Here is a 19,357-nt window from a genome sequence, read left to right on the forward strand (position 1 = left end):
CTGGGGGGAGGTTAGAATGAAAATAAAGTATTGTTGATAATAAAAAGAAAATAACTTCATGTAAATCTCTCCAAGAATCCTACTTAATAGTTTGTAAAGCAATTGACGAGGCAAACAACAACAACAAAAAAATCCAAGGTCTTAAACTCTAAAATAAAAGAATGAAGAATAAATAAGTTTAATTTCATGCAAGAGTAGTCCCATGCACTATTATCTCTCTAATAAATCCCAATCGGTTTATTTTTAGGCTCTTTCAAAATTGGGGCCGGTGCCCTATCTCAGCTAGACTGCACCTTGATGCTTTTGACCTTGCGAGAAAAAGTTTGGATACCAAGGGCCAGAGGCCACCATAGGATTGCCCACCACCCTTATGACCTTTGTGGCTCCTGTTGTCCACCTGAAGAGGTCTTTCTTAAAGCTTCCAGGGTCCTTGGCCTAGATTTGGTGTGTCTTTTTCTATGAGGACATGGAAGAGAAGGGGCGATTGAGTGACCTGCTGACTTTCAAGGAGGGAGTAGGATTGTTTTTCACTCCATATATTGCTTTGCTCCGAGCAGATACTGTGGGCTCGTGGAGACATCCCATCATTGCCTCTACTTCATCTGGGCCACCAAGGGGCATGTTTATTCCTGTCCTCTTAGATATATGAAAAGATACAAGCATGGTTTCTCCATAAAGAGGGGATTTTACTTGCAAAGTTGTAAAAAAAAATCCACCTTCTCTTTTGTGTCTGATGTACAGCTTGGTTTCTGGGAAGAGGTTTATGAACCTTGCAGTACCTTGTTTAAGAACAATAATTAGGAATGGTCTGTTGATCCCATCTGTTCCCCCACTAGAAGAAGGAACCACTGTATGGCTCGATCTGGGTCCATGTCAAGGTATCTGTAACTCCTATGATAGGTGTTAAAACCTGAGCCAAAGAAGAAGAAAGTAGCCCTGGAGAGAATCTTTCTTAAGACAGGGCAAGAAGAAGAGGAAATAATATCATTTGGAAAACATAGTATCAGAGAACAGACATTCACACATATCAGGCAGAGAGATAAAAAAAAAAGAATATTTATGATTGTTGAAGGTTTGGGGGACAACAAATTAATACCCATCTTCTCTGCATAGCTCTATTAAAAGAAAGCGAGACTGAGTGACATGGCTTAGATCTGTGGCCAAAAGGGCTTATAAATTCTTTCTTTGAGTTAGAGAGACTTACCCAGCAGGACATCTGCAGAGAGTAGACCAAAATGTATGCTCTGAAAGTAGGCAGATCAGTCCTAATCTACTCTTCCTTGGTCTTTCTGCAGCATTTCAAGCTATCAATTACACTCCCACCCCCAAACACGTTTTTCTCTTGGCTTCTGGGAAACCAAATTCTCCTGGTTATTCTCTGATCTCACTGGCTACTCCTGCTGGTTCCTCTGCTAATTCTTCCCCTTATCCAAGAACCAAGAGTGTTGAAATGCCTCAGGGCTCACTCTCCCCTCCCTCCCCTTCCCTTCTCTCCTCTACCACACTCACTCCTTGAGCTGATCTCCTTGAATATGGGCTCTATGCTAACAACCCCCAAATTTATAACTCTACCTAGGACTTCTCCCTGAACTCCACTGCCTAATTGCCACTTCCATTTGCATGTCCAATTGGATGTCCAATTTGGCACACCCCCAAACCAAACCTTGACCTCCCCTTTCATTCTGGTCCTTTCTGTCTCCCCTTCACTGTTTTTTCCAGTTGCTCAGGCCAAAAGCCTCAAAGTCTCCTTAATTCCTCTTTCTTTCACAGCTCACATTCAATTCATCAGTAAATCCTGTGGGCTCCATCTTTAAAATAAATTAAGATCTTACCACTTCTCCCTAATTCCTATGCCACCATTCTCTTCTAAACCACTATCAATTCTTTTTTTAAAAAAATGATTTATTTATTTATGTGACTGAATGGGGAGAATTTTCAAGCAGACTCTCTGCTGAGCACAGAACCCAGGTGTGGGGCTCGATTCCACTACCCATGAGATCATGACCAGAGAGGAAACCAAGAGTCCGGTGCTTAACAGACCAAGCCACCCCGGCACCCCTCCCACCATCAATTCTCATCGGCATTATTGCAGCAGCAAAAAGCATTCACATCCCTACCATCCCCACAGCCTGTTTTCAGAATAGCAAAGTGATCCAAACACATTCTTTAGAAATCTAAGTCAAATCAATACTTCTGTGCCCCTAAACATTCAAAGGCTTCCTATTTAACACAGACTAAATGCCAAAAAGTCTTGACGTGGGCCTACTGCAAACTCTGCATAGCTGTTTCTGCTCTGGCCATATCTAATCTCATTTCTTACAAAGCGTTCCCTAGAACCACCCTTTCCAGCCACATTTTTGCTAGTCCTCAAACAGGCCGGACTTCTGCCTCAGATTTTTCACTTGCTATTCATCCTGCGTCCCTAAATCTTTGTTCAAATATTACCCTCTTGGGGCGCCTGGGTGGCACAGCGGTTAAGCGTCTGCCTTCGGCTCAGGGCATGATCCCGGCGTTGTGGGATCGAGGCCCACATCAGGCTCCTCTGCTATGAGCCTGCTTCTTCCTCTCCCACTCCCCCTGCTGTGTTCCCTCTCTCGCTGGCTGTCTCTATCTCTGTCAAATAAATAAATAAAATCTTAAAAAAAAAACAAATATTACCCTCTCTAACCATCCCATTTAAAATCGGGCACCCTGCCCCCCTCACTGTCTGCAGCTTCCATACTTCATTTTCCACCCTATTCTATTTTCCTCCATAACATATATCACCATCTGCTACAGAATCTCTTTTATTTATTTATCTACCTTCTTCCCTGCCTGGCTCCACTGCTCCTACAAACACATACAACGGAGGGCAAGGAGCATTTTCCTCCCTATTCTGTTTTCCTCCATAACATATATCACCATCTGCTACAGAATCTCTTTTATTTATTTATCTACCTTCTTCCCTGCCTGGCTCCACTGCTCCTACAAACACATACAACGGAGGGCAAGGAGCATTTTCCTCCCTATTCTGTTTTCCTCCATAACATATATCACCATCTGCTACAGAATCTCTTTTATTTATTTATCTACCTTCTTCCCTGCCTGGCTCCACTGCTCCTACAAACACATACAACGGAGGGCAAGGAGCATTTTCCTCCCTATTCTGTTTTCCTCCATAACATATATCACCATCTGCTACAGAATCTCTTTTATTTATTTATCTACCTTCTTCCCTGCCTGGCTCCACTGCTCCTACAAACACATACAACGGAGGGCAAGGAGCATTTTCCTCCCTATTCTGTTTTCCTCCATAACATATATCACCATCTGCTACAGAATCTCTTTTATTTATTTATCTACCTTCTTCCCTGCCTGGCTCCACTGCTCCTACAAACACATACAACGGAGGGCAAGGAGCATTTTCCTCCCTATTCTGTTTTCCTCCATAACATATATCACCATCTGCTACAGAATCTCTTTTATTTATTTATCTACCTTCTTCCCTGCCTGGCTCCACTGCTCCTACAAACACATACAACGGAGGGCAAGGAGCATTTTCCTCCCTATTCTGTTTTCCTCCATAACATATATCACCATCTGCTACAGAATCTCTTTTATTTATTTATCTACCTTCTTCCCTGCCTGGCTCCACTGCTCCTACAAACACATACAACGGAGGGCAAGGAGTTTTGTCTGTTTTGTTTGATCTCACATCCCCAGCATCTAGAATAGGGGCTGGAAGAAACTGTCACTCAAATGTTTGTTGAGCGACTAATTTTAAAAAAATGAATGAATGAATGAATCCCAAAGGGGAAGCAGCTATGCTCATGTCCTCCTTCTTTCTTTTGAACTCACCAGTCAGAAAACTCACTTCTTCCATGATACTCTAGCGGAAATCCTTCCATATGGAAATCTGAGCATTGGGGAATCCGGGCTGCCCCAAAAGATGATGGCGGGAAATATAGCAACCTATTATAAACATCTCTTCAAATAACACCAGCACTAGTTTTTAAGACTGGGGAAGTGGTGGAAAGATTAGTTTCATGCAAAACTTTCCAGGTGAAGAACAAAATTCAAATTCCCAAGATTCACCCAGAAAAGGAAATAAAATCAGACAATCTGTGTTAGGAAGGAGGAAATAACTTTATGCGCAATCTCATCTCTAAGCAACCCACCTGTGGTCTTTAAGACTGTGGTAAGGAAATAAAAAGTAATTACTCAGATGAAGGAATAATATTCCCAGCTATGGAAGATTAAGATATAAAAGAATAATGTTCATGATAAGAAAGACGAAAAATCAATGAATGTGATTTTATGAACTGGAAAAATTAAAAGCAGCTTTATATAGAGTTTCTGGGAAATTTTCTCAGAGCCTTTAGTTTTTTAAGGACAAGCTCTTGACAATAAAATAAAATAAAATAAAATAAAATAAAATAAAATAAAATAAAATAAAATAAAATAAAATAAAATAAAAATGAATGAAAATATTAGTGGTGGCAAAGGTAGAGTAGATAGCTGTATTTGTCTCACAATCTTTGCATGGTTTGTGGTGACATACGTCCCTTCAGCTCTGTCATTGTGATTACTCCTCTCAAAACCTCAAAGAACATGTCAGAGACAAACTAAACATCACATCGAGTACTGTGCCATATTAAACTCCAGGTTGACCAGACAAGCTCGCTACCAAACCCAGAAAGCTAGTCAGAAGTAAACAGTAATCAGGGGCGCCTGGGTGGCACAGCGGTTAAGCGTCTGCCTTCTGCTCAGGGCGTGATCCCGGCGTTATGGGATCGAGCCCCACATCAGGCTCCTCTGCTATGAGCCTGCTTCTTCCTCTCCCACTCCCCCTGCTTGTGTTCCCTCTCTCACTGGCTGTCTCTATCTCTGTTGAATAAATAAATAAAAAATCTTTAAAAAAAAAAAAAAGAAGTAAACAGTAATCAGGTTTTTATTAGATTATCTTAGATGCAAGATTATCATGAAAACAATGTAAGAAATTAGTTTTAGATCATAAGATTATAAGGAAAAATATGTAAGACATAATTTTTAGGTCAAAGTTTTCACAGCTCACATTTAAGCCTAAAATAATTTTTAGGCTTAACATAATTCACTAAATTACAATACAACATTGTGCTTCAAATAGGGAAAACTGAAAGTGTTAATTGTATAGGAATCAAAATAATGGATAGTAGTTAATTGTGTGTTAGGGAGACCTTCTCATATGGTGGCTGTTTACCTTCCCCTCATTTCAGATCAATACAGAGGGAATGAGTTTGTTCCATATGCTGTGTGCTGGGCTGTTGTCTAAGGCGACATGGCCCAGTGGCTTCACTCAAGGCGGGAGAGCACCAGGGAGCCTGTGTCTGTGTCACCATGTGACCGTGGCACCGAGAACTGGCTGCGGATGGCAGTCACGTGTCCGGCTGGGCGTAGGCCAACTGTCCCATCTACAGTCAGACTCCCAGGCGAAAACGTGAGTCCTGTAAGGTTTAATAGTTTGCATAATATGAGGAAAAGAAACAACACCTGTATTTTCTTTCTTGCCAGCTCAGGAAGGCAGGTGAAAAGTCAGAGTATGTGTGCACACCCGTGTTGGAAAGGCTTAGCATCAGTAACTCAATCCACCATGACCTCTTTCTTATAACTGCTCCCTCTGCGTGCATTCTTGGTCTTTCTCCAACTTACTCTCTGCACACCCGTGTTGGAAAGGCTTAGCATCAGTAACTCAATCCACCATGACCTCTTTCTTATAACTGCTCCCTCTGCGTGCATTCTTGGTCTTTCTCCAACTTACTCTCTGCACACCCGTGTTGGAAAGGCTTAGCATCAGTAACTCAATCCACCATGACCTCTTTCTTATAACTGCTCCCTCTGCGTGCATTCTTGGTCTTTCTCCAACTTACTCTCTGCACACCCGTGTTGGAAAGGCTTAGCATCAGTAACTCAATCCACCATGACCTCTTTCTTATAACTGCTCCCTCTGCGTGCATTCTTGGTCTTTCTCCAACTTACTCTCTGCACACCCGTGTTGGAAAGGCTTAGCATCAGTAACTCAATCCACCATGACCTCTTTCTTATAACTGCTCCCTCTGCGTGCATTCTTGGTCTTTCTCCAACTTACTCTCTGCACACCCGTGTTGGAAAGGCTTAGCATCAGTAACTCAATCCACCATGACCTCTTTCTTATAACTGCTCCCTCTGCGTGCATTCTTGGTCTTTCTCCAACTTACTCTCCACATAGCAGTCAACACAATCATATCACTTTTTGATCAAGTTCCTTCAAGGTCACAGCCTTCACGTCGTCTGTGCCATCTGGCTCCTGTCACCTGTCACTCTCACCACCAGCTCTTTGCAACTGTCCTCCAGGTGCACTGGTTTCCTCTGAGAATCAAGCTCCTTCTGACTTGGGCCTTCACATGCCTTTACACAGCCAACTTTTACCTGTGCTTCGGGTCTCAGTTTCCCAGAGAGCCATTTCTGCCCTCCCCCTGCCCCGCCCCACCTCTTCCATGTTCTCCCTGTAATTCTCTCTCATGGTCCTGGGTTCTTTTCTTTCATAGTGTTTATCACGATTTATAATGATACATTTTTTATTGGTTGCTTAATGTCCATCTTCCCAATAGATTGCAAGGATCTTGAAGGCAAGGATCTTGCTGGTTTGGTTCACTATTTTAGATTCAGCTCTGCTGAAAGAACTGATCAGGAATGGCCCCTTGATGGGGCGCCTGGGTGGCACAGCGGTTAAGCGTCTGCCTTCGGCTCAGGGCGTGATCCCGGCTTTCCGGGATCGAGCCCCACGTCAGGCTCCTCTGCTGAGAGCCTGCTTCTTCCTCTCCCACTCCCCCTGCTTGTGTTCCCTCTCTCACTGACTGTCTCTATCTCTGTCAAATAAATCAATAAAATCTTTAAAAAAAAAAAAAAAAAAGGAATGGCCCCTTGAGAAGGATATAGTCTGTGGACGCCAGGAGCTGGGAACTTGATGTTAAGTGTCAACGTTTCTTATTCTGTATGATGGTGCCTGATGGGGATGCAGAGATGAGAACGCCAAAAGTAATGATCAGATAAGCGCAATCCACCTAACCAGAGGGGTAAGGGAGAAGTGGTGGCATGAGGCCTATGGGGTGTGTGTAAGCACCACTAAGGGACAAACCTGCAAAGTGACCCAGTTTCCTGACGTCAAGCAGGCTGGCTGCTTGCACCATGGCACTGGTAGGAAGACCAGTGGTAAAAGGACTTAAGAACATTTGGATTACATGAATCTGGGAATGTGAACTTAGGGGGAAAAAAGTTGTCTTAATTATAAAAAGTCTTCTCTCGTTTTTAAAAATTTACAATCAATTAACATATAGTGTATTATTAGTTTCAGACATAGAGGTCATTGATTCATCAGTTGCGTATAACACCCAGTGCTCATTATATCACGTGCCCTCCTTAATGCCCAACACCCAGTTACCCCATCCCCCCACACCCCTCCCCTCCAGCAACCCTCAGTTTGTTTCCTGTGATTAAGAGTCTCTTTGGGTTTGTCTCTCTCTCTGATTTTGTCTTATTTTATTTTTCCCTCCCTTCCCCTATGTTCATCTGTTTTGTTTCTTAAATTCTACATGAGTGAAATCATATGGTATTTGTCTTTCTCTGACTGACTTATTTTGATTACCATAACACCCTCCAGTTCCATTCACTTTGTTCCAAATGGCAAGATTTCACTCTTTTGATGGCTGAGTAATATTTCATTGTATATATACACCACATCCTCTGGTCGATGGACATCAGGGCTCTTTCCATATTTTTGCTATTGTGGACATTGCAGCTATAAATATTGGGGTCTTCTCTCATTTTTTAAGAAGTTTTTTCTGAGTTGATTTCATTCTACTCTCATGAGTCATTTGTTAATTCACGTTTATCCAATAAATGTCTGAGGGCAGCGTGCTCTGCATTGTAGAATGCTAAAAAGATACACGAATCTCACTTCTATTCTTTAAGAACTCAACATTTAGCACAGGAGCTTTAATACAGTAGAAACATATTCAAATCATTAAAACACACAGCTGTCTATCATAAATAGTCTAAGAAGGGTAGGAAAAAGAAGGTGGTTACACAGCCTGTGGTACCCTAACGTATTGACTTTTAGAGCATCACTTAGGACTTAACCAGTGAGCCAAAAGTACAGAACTAAAAGACTCAACCAGGGATATAGTCTAAATGTTAACGAATCAGTACCGCATAGGTTCTGACCAATCAGAACACATCCGACTAATCAGCTAGGAGTCCCGACCACTCAGAGCAATTCTGGGCCACACATCAGCTACATTTAACACTGAACACCTATCATGAATCAGGGACCATCTTTAAAGGGGTTTTTAGTGTGGTTATTATGCTATAAGTGAGGCAGGGGTTACAAATTATTTTCAATTTTGAGGCCGAGTCGAATTGATAGGTCCTGGCTCCCCGGAGAGCTGAGTTAAGGATTCAGAGGCTGTGTGCAGGCTCACTGGAAAAGAATATGTTGGTGATGGACAGGTGCCAGGGATGAAGAAAGGACAAATTGTAGTCCACGTGCCATGTATGTGGTGTCCCTGCTTGTGATTAAAAAACAGACAAACCTGCATTCGAATCCTCCTTCCAGCATGTGGGAACTGTGAGACTTTGGGCCAGTGGCTTTATCCATCCAGCTTATACATTATCATTGTAAGATTGGGGTGGTAAGACATAAGGGACAACATGGCGCACAACGTGTCAGAGTGCCCACTGTGTGAGGTAGATGGTTTCCATGCAAAGATCATGTCCACTGTAGGATGGAGGTGAGATTCCAGCCTCCTGTCGAGGTTAATGGCAGCAGGAGGCAGAAAAGGGAGGAGAAGAAAGAGCCTAAAAGTGGGACAGACCCAAGAGGGTCCCAGTGGAGGAAGACATAGTGATGGAGCTAGGAGCAAGGGCCCGGGGAAAGAGCCATGTCAAACAGATATTTTTGGTGAAATGCTATGTGTCCCCTGTGACTCGACCCCCTGACACCTTAAATCCTCAGGAAAACCACAAGTCACAATGTAGTTGGCTCACTGGATTTTTTTTTTTTTAAAGATTTTATTTATTTATTTGACAGAGATAGAGACAGCCAGCGAGAGAGGGAACACAAGCAGGGGGAGTGGGAGAGGAAGAAGCAGGCTCATAGAGGAGGAGCCTGACGTGGGGCTCGATCCCATAATGCTGGGATCACGCCCTGAGCCGAAGGCAGACGCTTAACCGCTGTGCCACCCAGGCGCCCCTGGATTTTTTTTTTTTGAAAGCTGGTAAAGGGCCAAGTTTTGGGGTTAAGGTTGGCAAGGGTCCAAAACAATGTCCTCTGCTGTAGGAGATCGGTGCTCAGTAAATAGTAGTTATTGGCATGTCCATTACTACCACAAGTGCTTTGGTAGACATAGGAACAAGCTAGGATGAAGGCCCAGAGGAACAGGAGCCAAGTTGTCCTGGGCAGGTCTGTCCTTAATTATGGTGTCATTCTTAAACATATGTTCCAGCCAGAGACTTAAGAAGAAGCCTTTGTTTAAAATCTCAGGGCCCAAAAGGCATTTTACAGTCTAGACTCTAGAAAGTTCTGTGGACTGGAAGTCTGTATGAATCCAAGCCGGATGCGCCTTGTGTTTGATTAAAGAATGCTCTGAGAACACAAACCTGTTTGTCTTCACCACAAACCACGCAACTCCTGGTCATAGAATCCAGTTGTTTGTGATGGGAAGTGAATATACCTTGTATGCAAGCCTTTTAGAATTTCCTGATCCGAATGCAAGGCTGATTTCATAGGACTCTTGACATTGGCATTTAACCCCATAATCATCTTTGCTGAGCACCTCTTTTGCTCTTCTCAAATCTCCCTGTTCTCATTGCTCTTTGCTTTTCTTTCTGCTTTTTAAATCTTTTTATTTCTTCCTGATTCTATGTCTTTGGCACCAGCATAGTAGAGGGTAGTACTCTGAGCCTGAGACGGGTCTGCCAGTGGGTTTGGGCTCATCCATGCCCTGCTGACAGATGTAGGAAGACTAGAGAGACGGAGGAGCCTCCTGGGAGAGACTTACCTTACACACAGTGGAAAGTCTTAACGCAGGACAACAAGCCTATCTCTGGAACTTTAGTCTCTAGAGGAGAGGGGTAATTCTAAGTAGAGCAGGGCCAAACCCCCTCCCTACTACGAAGAACTCAGAACATAAAGATGTAGGGTGTCTACTATAGTACGGATGAATACTTACTAAACTGTTTCCTTTTCTTCCCAGGCTCATACCTTCCTGGCAGACATGTTCTGTGTCTGAGTTTTGGCCAAATAAATGTGGGCAGAAGTCACATATGCCACCTCCAGGCCTGGCACAGAAAACTTCCTGCTTGATTGGGATGCAAATAATCCAGTGGAGGAATCCAAGGCCTAAGGATGAAGAAAGAAGCCCTAGATGGAAACCCTGAATAACTGGGAGGAATAGAACCCCATTGCTGCCTATCCCCACTTTCACTTTGACTGTGACATGAGGCCAAATGAACACTTATCCTCTAAAACTACCAAAATTGTGAGGTGGTTCGTGAAGAGCAATAACCCCACCCTGATTGACTGACTAAGCAAAAATGGAGAGCTCTGTTTAATGAAAACACTGCATCTGACCTTGAAGAAGAGGCAGCATAGCATTTGTATTTTTTCTATATAGGAGTAACATAAAAACAGAGAGAGGCAGTCTTCCTGCCCTGAACAGCTTTGCCATTTTAACAGCGCTAAAATACCAAGTGGTGTTGACGGGGCGGGGGGGGGGGGGGGGGNTGTTGACGGGGCGGGGGGGGGGGGAGACAGAGGAAGAAGGAGCAGTTTTAAAAGGAAGCAGAAATGGCCAGGAGGCCTGGAAGTCTCAGTGGTACCAGGAGGAAGGGATGGGAGCTGCTGGTGGACACAGTGGTACTGGTTCCAAGAGGAAGCAGGGAAAGCTAGTTGGAGGGTCAGAACCAGCAGGTGACAGCATTCACAGAATGTTAAGGATTAGATGACCAGATCTAATCTCGGACCCATGTAGGACGCTCAGAGATTTTGAGCAATACTTGGGATATCACAAAGGTAATAAGAACCAGCCAATATGGGTTCCCTCTACCAAGTATTTGAGCCTTGGAAGGTTGGGGAAGAATATTGCCAACGCTGACCAATGTAGGAAGAAGAGCAGGGGCTCTTCCGGCTTCGGGTCTGATGTTCAGAAATAGGATTTCTGCTCCTCTTAGCGGGCACGACAGTCAGGCAACTTTTTGTTCTTCTTTCACTTCTCGGGGAGGTAAGCCAAGTTGGGAAGTCAGGAAGCCCAGAGTGTTTGCATTTTCCACAGAGACCTCAGTGGGTGTTGGGGCAGTGAAGGTACTCACATGCCACCGGGTAACAATTGAGGAACTTGCAGGTTTTTTCTACGTAAAAGGCAAGGATCTTGATTAATTTGGTGGCCGCTTTGAGTTGTTTTCCTTTAATTGGAAAAAAAAGCACATTCAAGTTGGGAAACTCTGTTCTAAGCCTGAGGTTCTGTGTTAAGATGAAAAAAGACGGGGAGGATGGAGGAGATTTCCAGAAGGGCCAAGGTGAACAAAGAGGAGGACCGCTCAGGGACCTGGGAGGGAGGGAGCCCTCAGCATCTGCTTCCCCCTGAAAATCATTAGGGCAAAGCTGGGGTGATTAGAGGGAGAGTGGAAATACCACAAAGATTAGGCATGGAAAGCTGAGGAGCTGGAGATGACGCACGTATGGGATACATGTACACTCACACATGGTTATGTGCTCACACATAATTGTGTATGTATATCGGTGCTTTTGGTGACTATACCATGTGAAGGAAAATTTTAATCGAACTTTAAACAATTTTATTTTACTTCCATCACATAAGAAGAATATACCTTTTCACTATGAAAAGTGAACAGATTTCCTCTTTGCTTCCTCTTCTGTATAACCTGGCTGTTCCAGCCCCCACTGCTCTCTCCCAGAAACATAAGTTCCTGTTCTTTTGCAGCTCAAACTGACCTATATCCTCCATCCTGCTCACTTTAAAGTTATTTTCCTCAGTCTCCATATCTCAAGAATGTGTTCTAATTAGCTAATCTGATGTCAGGCAAGCCACTACTGGCTTACTGTGACTTGTAGTGCGGCTCCTTAGATGACCTACATAGATGTAAAATATGGTTTTTAATCACACCTCCAAAGAGGGGGCAAACAGTAAAAATTTCGGGTATTATAGAACGTTGAAGGAATAAATGAATAAATTACGAATCCATTATTGTGAAATTTATTATTTGTTATTAAATTGTCAAAATGAATAAATCATTAATAAAAAGAATAGCTAACACTTATAAAACACGTACTAGGTGATAGGCACCTTCTAACTGCTTTGCATATATCCATTTAATTCCCAGGACAACTCTGTGGAATAGGAACTATTTCAACCCCATTCTGCAGATGAGAAAATTGAGGCAGAGACAGATTAAGCAAGTAGCCTTAGATCTGGCAGCTAGGAAATGGTGGAGTCAGGATTTGAGCTCAGTGGCCTCTCTCCAGACTCTGTGCCCTGTCAGAGTCTGTGACATGTTTTCGTGGGGAAGAGGCTGATGGGATGGCTGCTAAGATTGGATTATACCCTCAGGGTAGTCTTGCTGACGGTTTCTCCTGGGAATGAGGCGGAGTCCAAGAGACAGTTATCTTAGAGCTTTTGTTTGACACTAAGAAGTCACATCATCTTCTGGATCTGTTTTCTCTTCAGTGAAACAAGGAAGGAGGACTAGATGGCCTCTAAGACCCGTCCCATAACATCTTCAGCATTTATCCCTGCACTAAAATGCTGACCTCTTGGTGCCCGTGGGGAAGAAGCAGGTCAGTTCCTGTTCCTAGACCCTTCAAGCTAGAAGCTGCAGGGTAGAGTGTCCAGTAGATACCTGGAAAGAACTGGAAACACAAGACGAGGGTGAGAGCTCCAGGAAACCTCGCCCTTTACTAAGAAACATAAAGAAACTCACTTCCTAGGTGACTGCTGTGTGGCCTGCGTCGAAACAGATTACCGAATTTAATTCTCACAGTAAGCCCGTGAATGAGGTAGTGTCTCCATTTTAAAAATGAGGCTGGAGCTTAGTCATACCAAGTGACTTGCCCAAGATGGCCCAGCTAGCAAGAGATGCAGGCAGGATTCAAATCCCGTCTGCCCGACTCCAAAGCCCACGCTCGTTTCACAGCCGGCGCCCCCTTTAACACCTGCTATCTCATTTCGTTATCACTGCAAGCCTCCGGGGTAGTTATTGTTTCCCCCTTTCGCTGAGCAGGAAAGTGAGATTCAGAGTGGTGAAGCGACTTGCGAGGTGAGGGGTCCGGCTCCGAGTGGCCGGGAGCAGAGCCCGCAGCAGCGTGCACGTGGGCGCGCACGCCGCAGCCCAGGCCTCTCCCCGGACCCATCCTGCCGCGGGGCTCCTACCTTCCCAGGTCCCAGCCCCGCGCACGGCCCGCTGCGAACTACTCTTCCCGGCAGGACGCGGGCGCGCGCACGCGCACAGGGGCCTCCGCCATGGCGACTGTACTGTCCAGGGCGCTCAAGCTCCCGGGTAAGGAGTCGCAGCCTCGCGACCACCCCGCCCCCGCGGGGCCTGGGGAGACTAGGAGGCGAGGCTCTGGGGGCGAAGCGGGTCGGGGCCTGCTCCCGGCCCCAGCGTAGCTTCAGGCGCACGGAGGCGAGCCGGTGCAGCCCCCGCGGGCTGGGGTCCGTCGCCACCAGGGGGCGAGAGGGGCGCACGGCTGGTTGGGGGTCGCGGGCGTGGGGCGAGCCTGGGAGAATCCAGGGAGGGACCGCTGGAGGCATGCGGGGCTGGTGGCTGGGAGCGGGCCGGCGCTGCTGCGGGGGTGACTGTCAGAGCGCGCGTCGCCGCCATCCCAAGGGGAGGGCTGGTGAGGGGAGCATCCTTTCCGGAGGAGCCGCGGACCACGTACCGCAGGGTCCCGGGCTCCTTCTGTCTTGGGCTGGCCCTGGGGGCGAGGGGAGACGGGGTGACAGGACGCGGGCCACCCTCTGGAGCAGCCTCTCCACTTAACAACACTGACGCAGCCGTGAGGTAGGTGGGACAGGTGTTTACCCCTTCTAGTTTACAGAAGAGGAAAATGAGAGTTATTTGCCTAATTGACTTGTCCAAGGTCGCACAAACAGTATTGGAAAAACCTGAACTAGAACGTCGGGGTCTTTTGAATCTAGATCCTGGGCTTTTGATTCCACTTGGTCAGCTTCTGGCTGTCGAGGCTAAGCATTTAGGAGGGAAAGGATTTGGCACCTGCAAATTGCACATAAATTGTGGAATATTCTTTAGGGAGGCTCTGGTGGTGGTAACTTCAGAGCTAATTCAGTACTTTGGGCAGCAGCTCCAAGCTTTTTTTTTTTTTTTTTTAAATTTGCTCTTAAACTTCTAGAACGAGACGGTACTGCTACAAACTTGCTATTTTAATAAAAGTATATTTATTCTGCCCAAAGAAATTTTAAAGGTTAAGTCTTTAAAAACTTTTATGGTTCTACCTAAATAAATTTTAAGTCTTAAGCTATAAACATTTATTTGCTGATGACTTAAGGTGGTAGTGGGAAAAGCAGCTGTTAGTAGGAAAAGCAGTTGCTTTCACTGACATCATTAGAAAGGGCTAGTTGAGTGTCTGGTGGATATCCAGCATAGGGCTGCAAGGGGATCACAGGGACCCTATTCTCAAGGAATTTCCAGTCTGCTACATTGCACCATGAATGACACTGCATTGGGTATGAATTTGCGTTTCTGTCCCCAGACTTCATGACCTCAGAGTTTTCTTTTTTTTTCCCCCTCCCTCATAGGCTTATGAGAGCATTGGAAGGAACATTGATAATATCTATCTTGGAATGTGTATGTAACACTGAAATGAAGTGGGGGATGTGTCCCTTTACCTGCAGGATTAACTTTAAAGAGAGTACCTTTGTATATCCTTAGTGTAGGATGATATCCTCCCCAAAGGGTAATGAGGTGTCAGGCATATTTAGCTTCATTTCTTTTCTCTTTTAGATTCCTTTTCTTCCCCACTCCACCCCACCACAGCATAGATCATTGTTCTTCTCTAAGGATGGGAATAGATAATTGTTCTTCTCTAAGGATGGGAATGCGAGAAAAGAAAATCGCTTTCGAAACTCTTGAGCTCTTTTGCATTCTCACATCCTAAGGCTGTGTCATTATTACTCTCTGGAGTATCCAGTTGCAGTAACTTGGTCAGCTGACAGGGTAGGGAGAGTATAGTCTGGTCCTTGGGCCTGTGTTTGCACAGCATCTTCGACCTGAACAGACAGGTTTGTTTGATACTTTTTAGGGCCAAGATACAATGGCGATGTGTTCTTTTCTGTGATGCGGGTTGTGTTTATTTGTTTGTTTTTGTTTATACTTTGCTTGTCTTCCTTTTGCCCTTTCTCCCCACCGTCCTAAATACGATTTTTAGCTTTTACATTAGGTAGAAGTTGCTTTCTTATAGCTTTTTTTGGGATATGCTGTAACTGGGACTGTGAGGCTGCTGTCCTGTGTGGGCTACCGTGTTATGCTACTTTCGTTAACATCCTCTTGCACTCTCTTTTTTTAAATTGAAGTCTAATTAATATATCATATTAATTTTAGGTGTACAGTATAATGATTCATCATTTGTATATATTGCAAAACGATCACCACCATGATATCCTTACTATTTCTATGTGTGAGTAAGCAGACTAGAATGGTGACTAAGAGCACGAGACAGTCTTGGGTTCAAGGCTCGTCTTTACCAGATTAATTACTTAACCTCTTTAAGTGTTAGTTTCTTCACATGTAATGTACTGTTATTATGGAACATTCACTATATGCCATACACTCTGTTACGTGTTTACCTCATAGGGTTATTTGGCTCAGTAGAAGAAATGGATGTACTGAAGAGATTTGTTTACCTTCGACACATGTTAATTATTCAGTGTTAGCTCTTATTATCACCTTCATTAGCACCATGCCCATTTATGAATGTGATACCTGAAGGAAAGCCTGATGTAATCGTGAGCTAATGACAGATGTCATGAACCTTGTGAAGAAAGAGCAGTTTCTTGGAGTCTTTCACAGTCTCCTACCCTTCCACTAAGCTCAAGACAGGAAGATGTTTGGCTCACATGCGTACAACGAGGTTAATTAGTAACAGAAGGACAATGCGACATTCATAAAGCAGTCTGTCGAACAACTTATCTTAAGTATATGTATTTTTTTAGTCCATTTTAAAGTTTGAAGGTCAAACACTGAAGGGAATATCAGAGCACAATGTTACTGTAATGATTTCTTTTATTATGTGTAATTTGGAATCGTTATGTGCCCCTGGATAATTTAATCCATGAGGTGAATTATTTACTTTTAGTTGTAGTAGAGCGTATGGTATAGTCTATGTAAAGTATCGTACATATCATAGAATAGTGTGTATTATAGCATATTTTCCTAAACATATCTGCTGATGATAGGGTTGCATCTTCTTCCTGTTTTCTCCAGTACCATTGTGGAGAGTGCTATTTGACTGGTATCCTCAGTCTTCCTAAGAGGAAAAGTGAGCTGTGGAAAGCTCATTTCTGTTGATGTATTATGATATCAGCATCCTCTCCTTTATTCTTTGAAAACCTTGCATTGATTAAAAATGTGGGTGGTGGCTGAAATTAGCAGAGAAAAGAGAGCTCAAGTGCCCTGTGCTTTGAGGCATGGATTTGATGTCCAGCTCCTTAGCATGGTTACAACTTTAGGCAAGTTGGTGTGCTTTATACTTCACAGTCCCTTGTCTTTCTGTGAATAGAAAGAAAGAAGCAAAAATACTTACTTAGGAGTTGTCTGATCAAAACTTGCAGTCTAATAATTAAGCTGTGGTTTGTCTCTGTAATGTCTGGAAAAATATACTATCTTTTAATAATACATGTTACTGCAGAGAATTTAGCCTGATTTTTGTTCCCATCCTTAATGACTTGATTCTTTTTTCCTGGCTGCTCATAGGATTCTTTTTTTGTCCTTGAAGTTCAGCACCTTTACTGCGCTTTGTTTCAATATTGATTATTCTGTAATTGGGACTCCGTGTACCCTTTATTTTACAATTTTAGGTCTTGCTATATTACGGGAGCTTTTTTGGTATATCTTTTAATTATTGTTTTTGGTTCCATTTCCTTTTCTGTTCTCTTCTTCTGTTCTGCATATATTGAATCACCTTTGCCTTCTCTGTCCATGCCTTTCTAGTCTTTTTAAAAGCCTTGATCTTTTCAGTGGGAGACAGACAGCACAGACTTCCTTCAAATCCACACTGCCTGGATTTGAATCCTTGCACCAGAGCTTAGGGCTGTTTAACTCTGGGCCAGTTACTTGAACTTCCAACCTCCTCTTGAAAATGGAGGTAATAGTGTGTCTACCTCCAAGAGTTGTTATGCAGATTTGTGGAGATAAGACAGTACAAGAGTTTGGAAGAGTACATACAGAGAAAGGGCTTGGAACTGCCAGCCATTGTTGTTTCCATTTTATTTTGCCTGATTTTCACCAGCCTGCCCTTTCTTTCTTTTTTTTTTATAATATTTTTTTATTACATTATGTTAGTCACCATACAGTACATCCCTGGTTCTTGATGTAAAGTTCCATGATACGTTAGTTGCGTATAACACCCAGTGCACCATGCAATACGTGCCCTCCTTACTCCTAGTTCTTATGTTCCATAGATGAGAGAAATCATATGATAATTGTCTTTCTCTGCTTGACTTATTTCACTTAGCATTATCTCCTCCAGTGCCGTCCATGTTGCAGCAAATGTTGAGAATTCGTTCTTTCTGATAGCTGAGTAATATTCCATTGTATATATGGACCACAGCTTCTTAATCCAGTCATCTGTTGAAGGGCATCTCGGCTCCTTCCATGATTTGGCTATTGTGGACAATGCAGCTATGAACATTGGGGTGCATATGGCCCTTCTCTTTACTACGTCTGTATCTTTGGGGTAAACACCCAGTAGTGCAATGGCTGGGTCATAGGGTAGTTCAATTTTTAACTTTTTAAGGGACCTCCACACTGTTTTCCAGAGTGGCTGTACCAACTTGCATTCCCACCAACAATGTAGGAGGGATCCCCTTTCTCCACATCCTCTCCAACAATTGTTGTTTCTTGCCTTGTCAATTTTTGCCATTCTAACTGGTGTAAGGTGGTATCTCAGTGTGGTTTTGATTTGAATTTCCCTGACCAGACTGCCCTTTCTGTCTCTGACTCTTTCAGCCATGTCTGCTCTCTTTGCTCATCCTAAGGATATCTTTTCTAAAATTGTTTTATTATTTTCTTCCATTGTTTTTCTGAGTCCTGTTTGTTTACTTCTCATCTTCCCTATTGAGTTGTCATTTCTTCTTAGAAATATTCTTTTTTTTTTTTTCTGTGAGCCCTTATTTCAGAGAAGACTGTTTTCTTAATTTCTTGGATTCCACAGTGAAACGTCTGTTCATTATTTCTCCCGTGTTGTGGCTTCTTTCTTGAATATCTACAGAACTTTGTAGTATCTTATAGAACGAGAACTAATGATGGCTTCTTTCTGATTATAATCATATTTAATCATCAGTTGTTTTACAGCTAGCTCTTGGCTGACATGCAGGCAGAGGCTGGGGCCCAGCGGAGTGAGCGAGGGGTGAGAAGCTTAATCTAGTTGGACCCAGCCTGTTAAAAAAAAAAGAGAGAGAGAGAGAGAAATCCCCCTCTTCAGGACTGATTGCGTTACAGCTGCTTTTCTTACCTGTCAGGCTGACAGCCTGCTTCTTGTAAACCCTTTCTCATGTCATCTTATCTCCCCTTTGTCTCTGCGCTGTTGGGGGGGGTGGTGCTCATTGATGCCTCTGCGATGGCAGACTTCGTCTTTCTACGCAAGAGATAAGTGGTTTGGCTGTATATCCATGGAACAAGGGAGGTAGTATAATTTATTGGTTAGGACTGTGGACTGTAATCATACTGCCTGAGTTTGAATCCTGGCTCTTTTTCTTCCTAGTTCTGAGATCTTATGCGACTCACCTCTCTATATTTTCATTTTCTTGTTGATACAGTGGGGATAATAATAATAATAATACCTGCCTTCCGGGGTTGTCGTGAGGATTAAATGAATTAACATGTAAGTGCTTAGCCCGGTGCCCAGAATAGTAGGTACTGAGTACTTTCATCACCGTCGTCATTGTCATTATTGTCATTATTAACTCTGAACTGTGCTCATTGTGGAGACCTGAGACCAAGTGCCCATTCTTACTGCGCTTCCTCAGTTGGATACACGTTTTGCTGCATTTGGCAATAATTTTTCATAAATTGTAGTTTGGGAATGTGGCTCTTTTCTTTTTTTTCCCCCTAT

At 43.6% G+C, this 19,357-nt stretch overlaps 1 protein-coding gene across 1 annotated transcript in view; it reads left to right on the forward strand.

The window, feature by feature from the left end:
• The first annotated feature begins 13,263 nt into the window (after positions 1-13,263).
• Positions 13,264-19,357, forward strand: part of FAM234B (family with sequence similarity 234 member B) — a 33,767-nt gene continuing 27,673 nt past the window's right edge. The window contains exon 1 of the mRNA XM_019798303.2: positions 13,264-13,566. Coding sequence (XP_019653862.1) covers positions 13,530-13,566 — 37 coding nt within the window. The 5' untranslated portion in view covers positions 13,264-13,529. The remainder of the gene's footprint in view (positions 13,567-19,357) is intronic.

The sequence above is a fragment of the Ailuropoda melanoleuca genome, chromosome 16, assembly GCF_002007445.2.
Source record: "Ailuropoda melanoleuca isolate Jingjing chromosome 16, ASM200744v2, whole genome shotgun sequence".
NCBI classification, from domain to species: domain Eukaryota; kingdom Metazoa; phylum Chordata; class Mammalia; order Carnivora; family Ursidae; genus Ailuropoda; species Ailuropoda melanoleuca.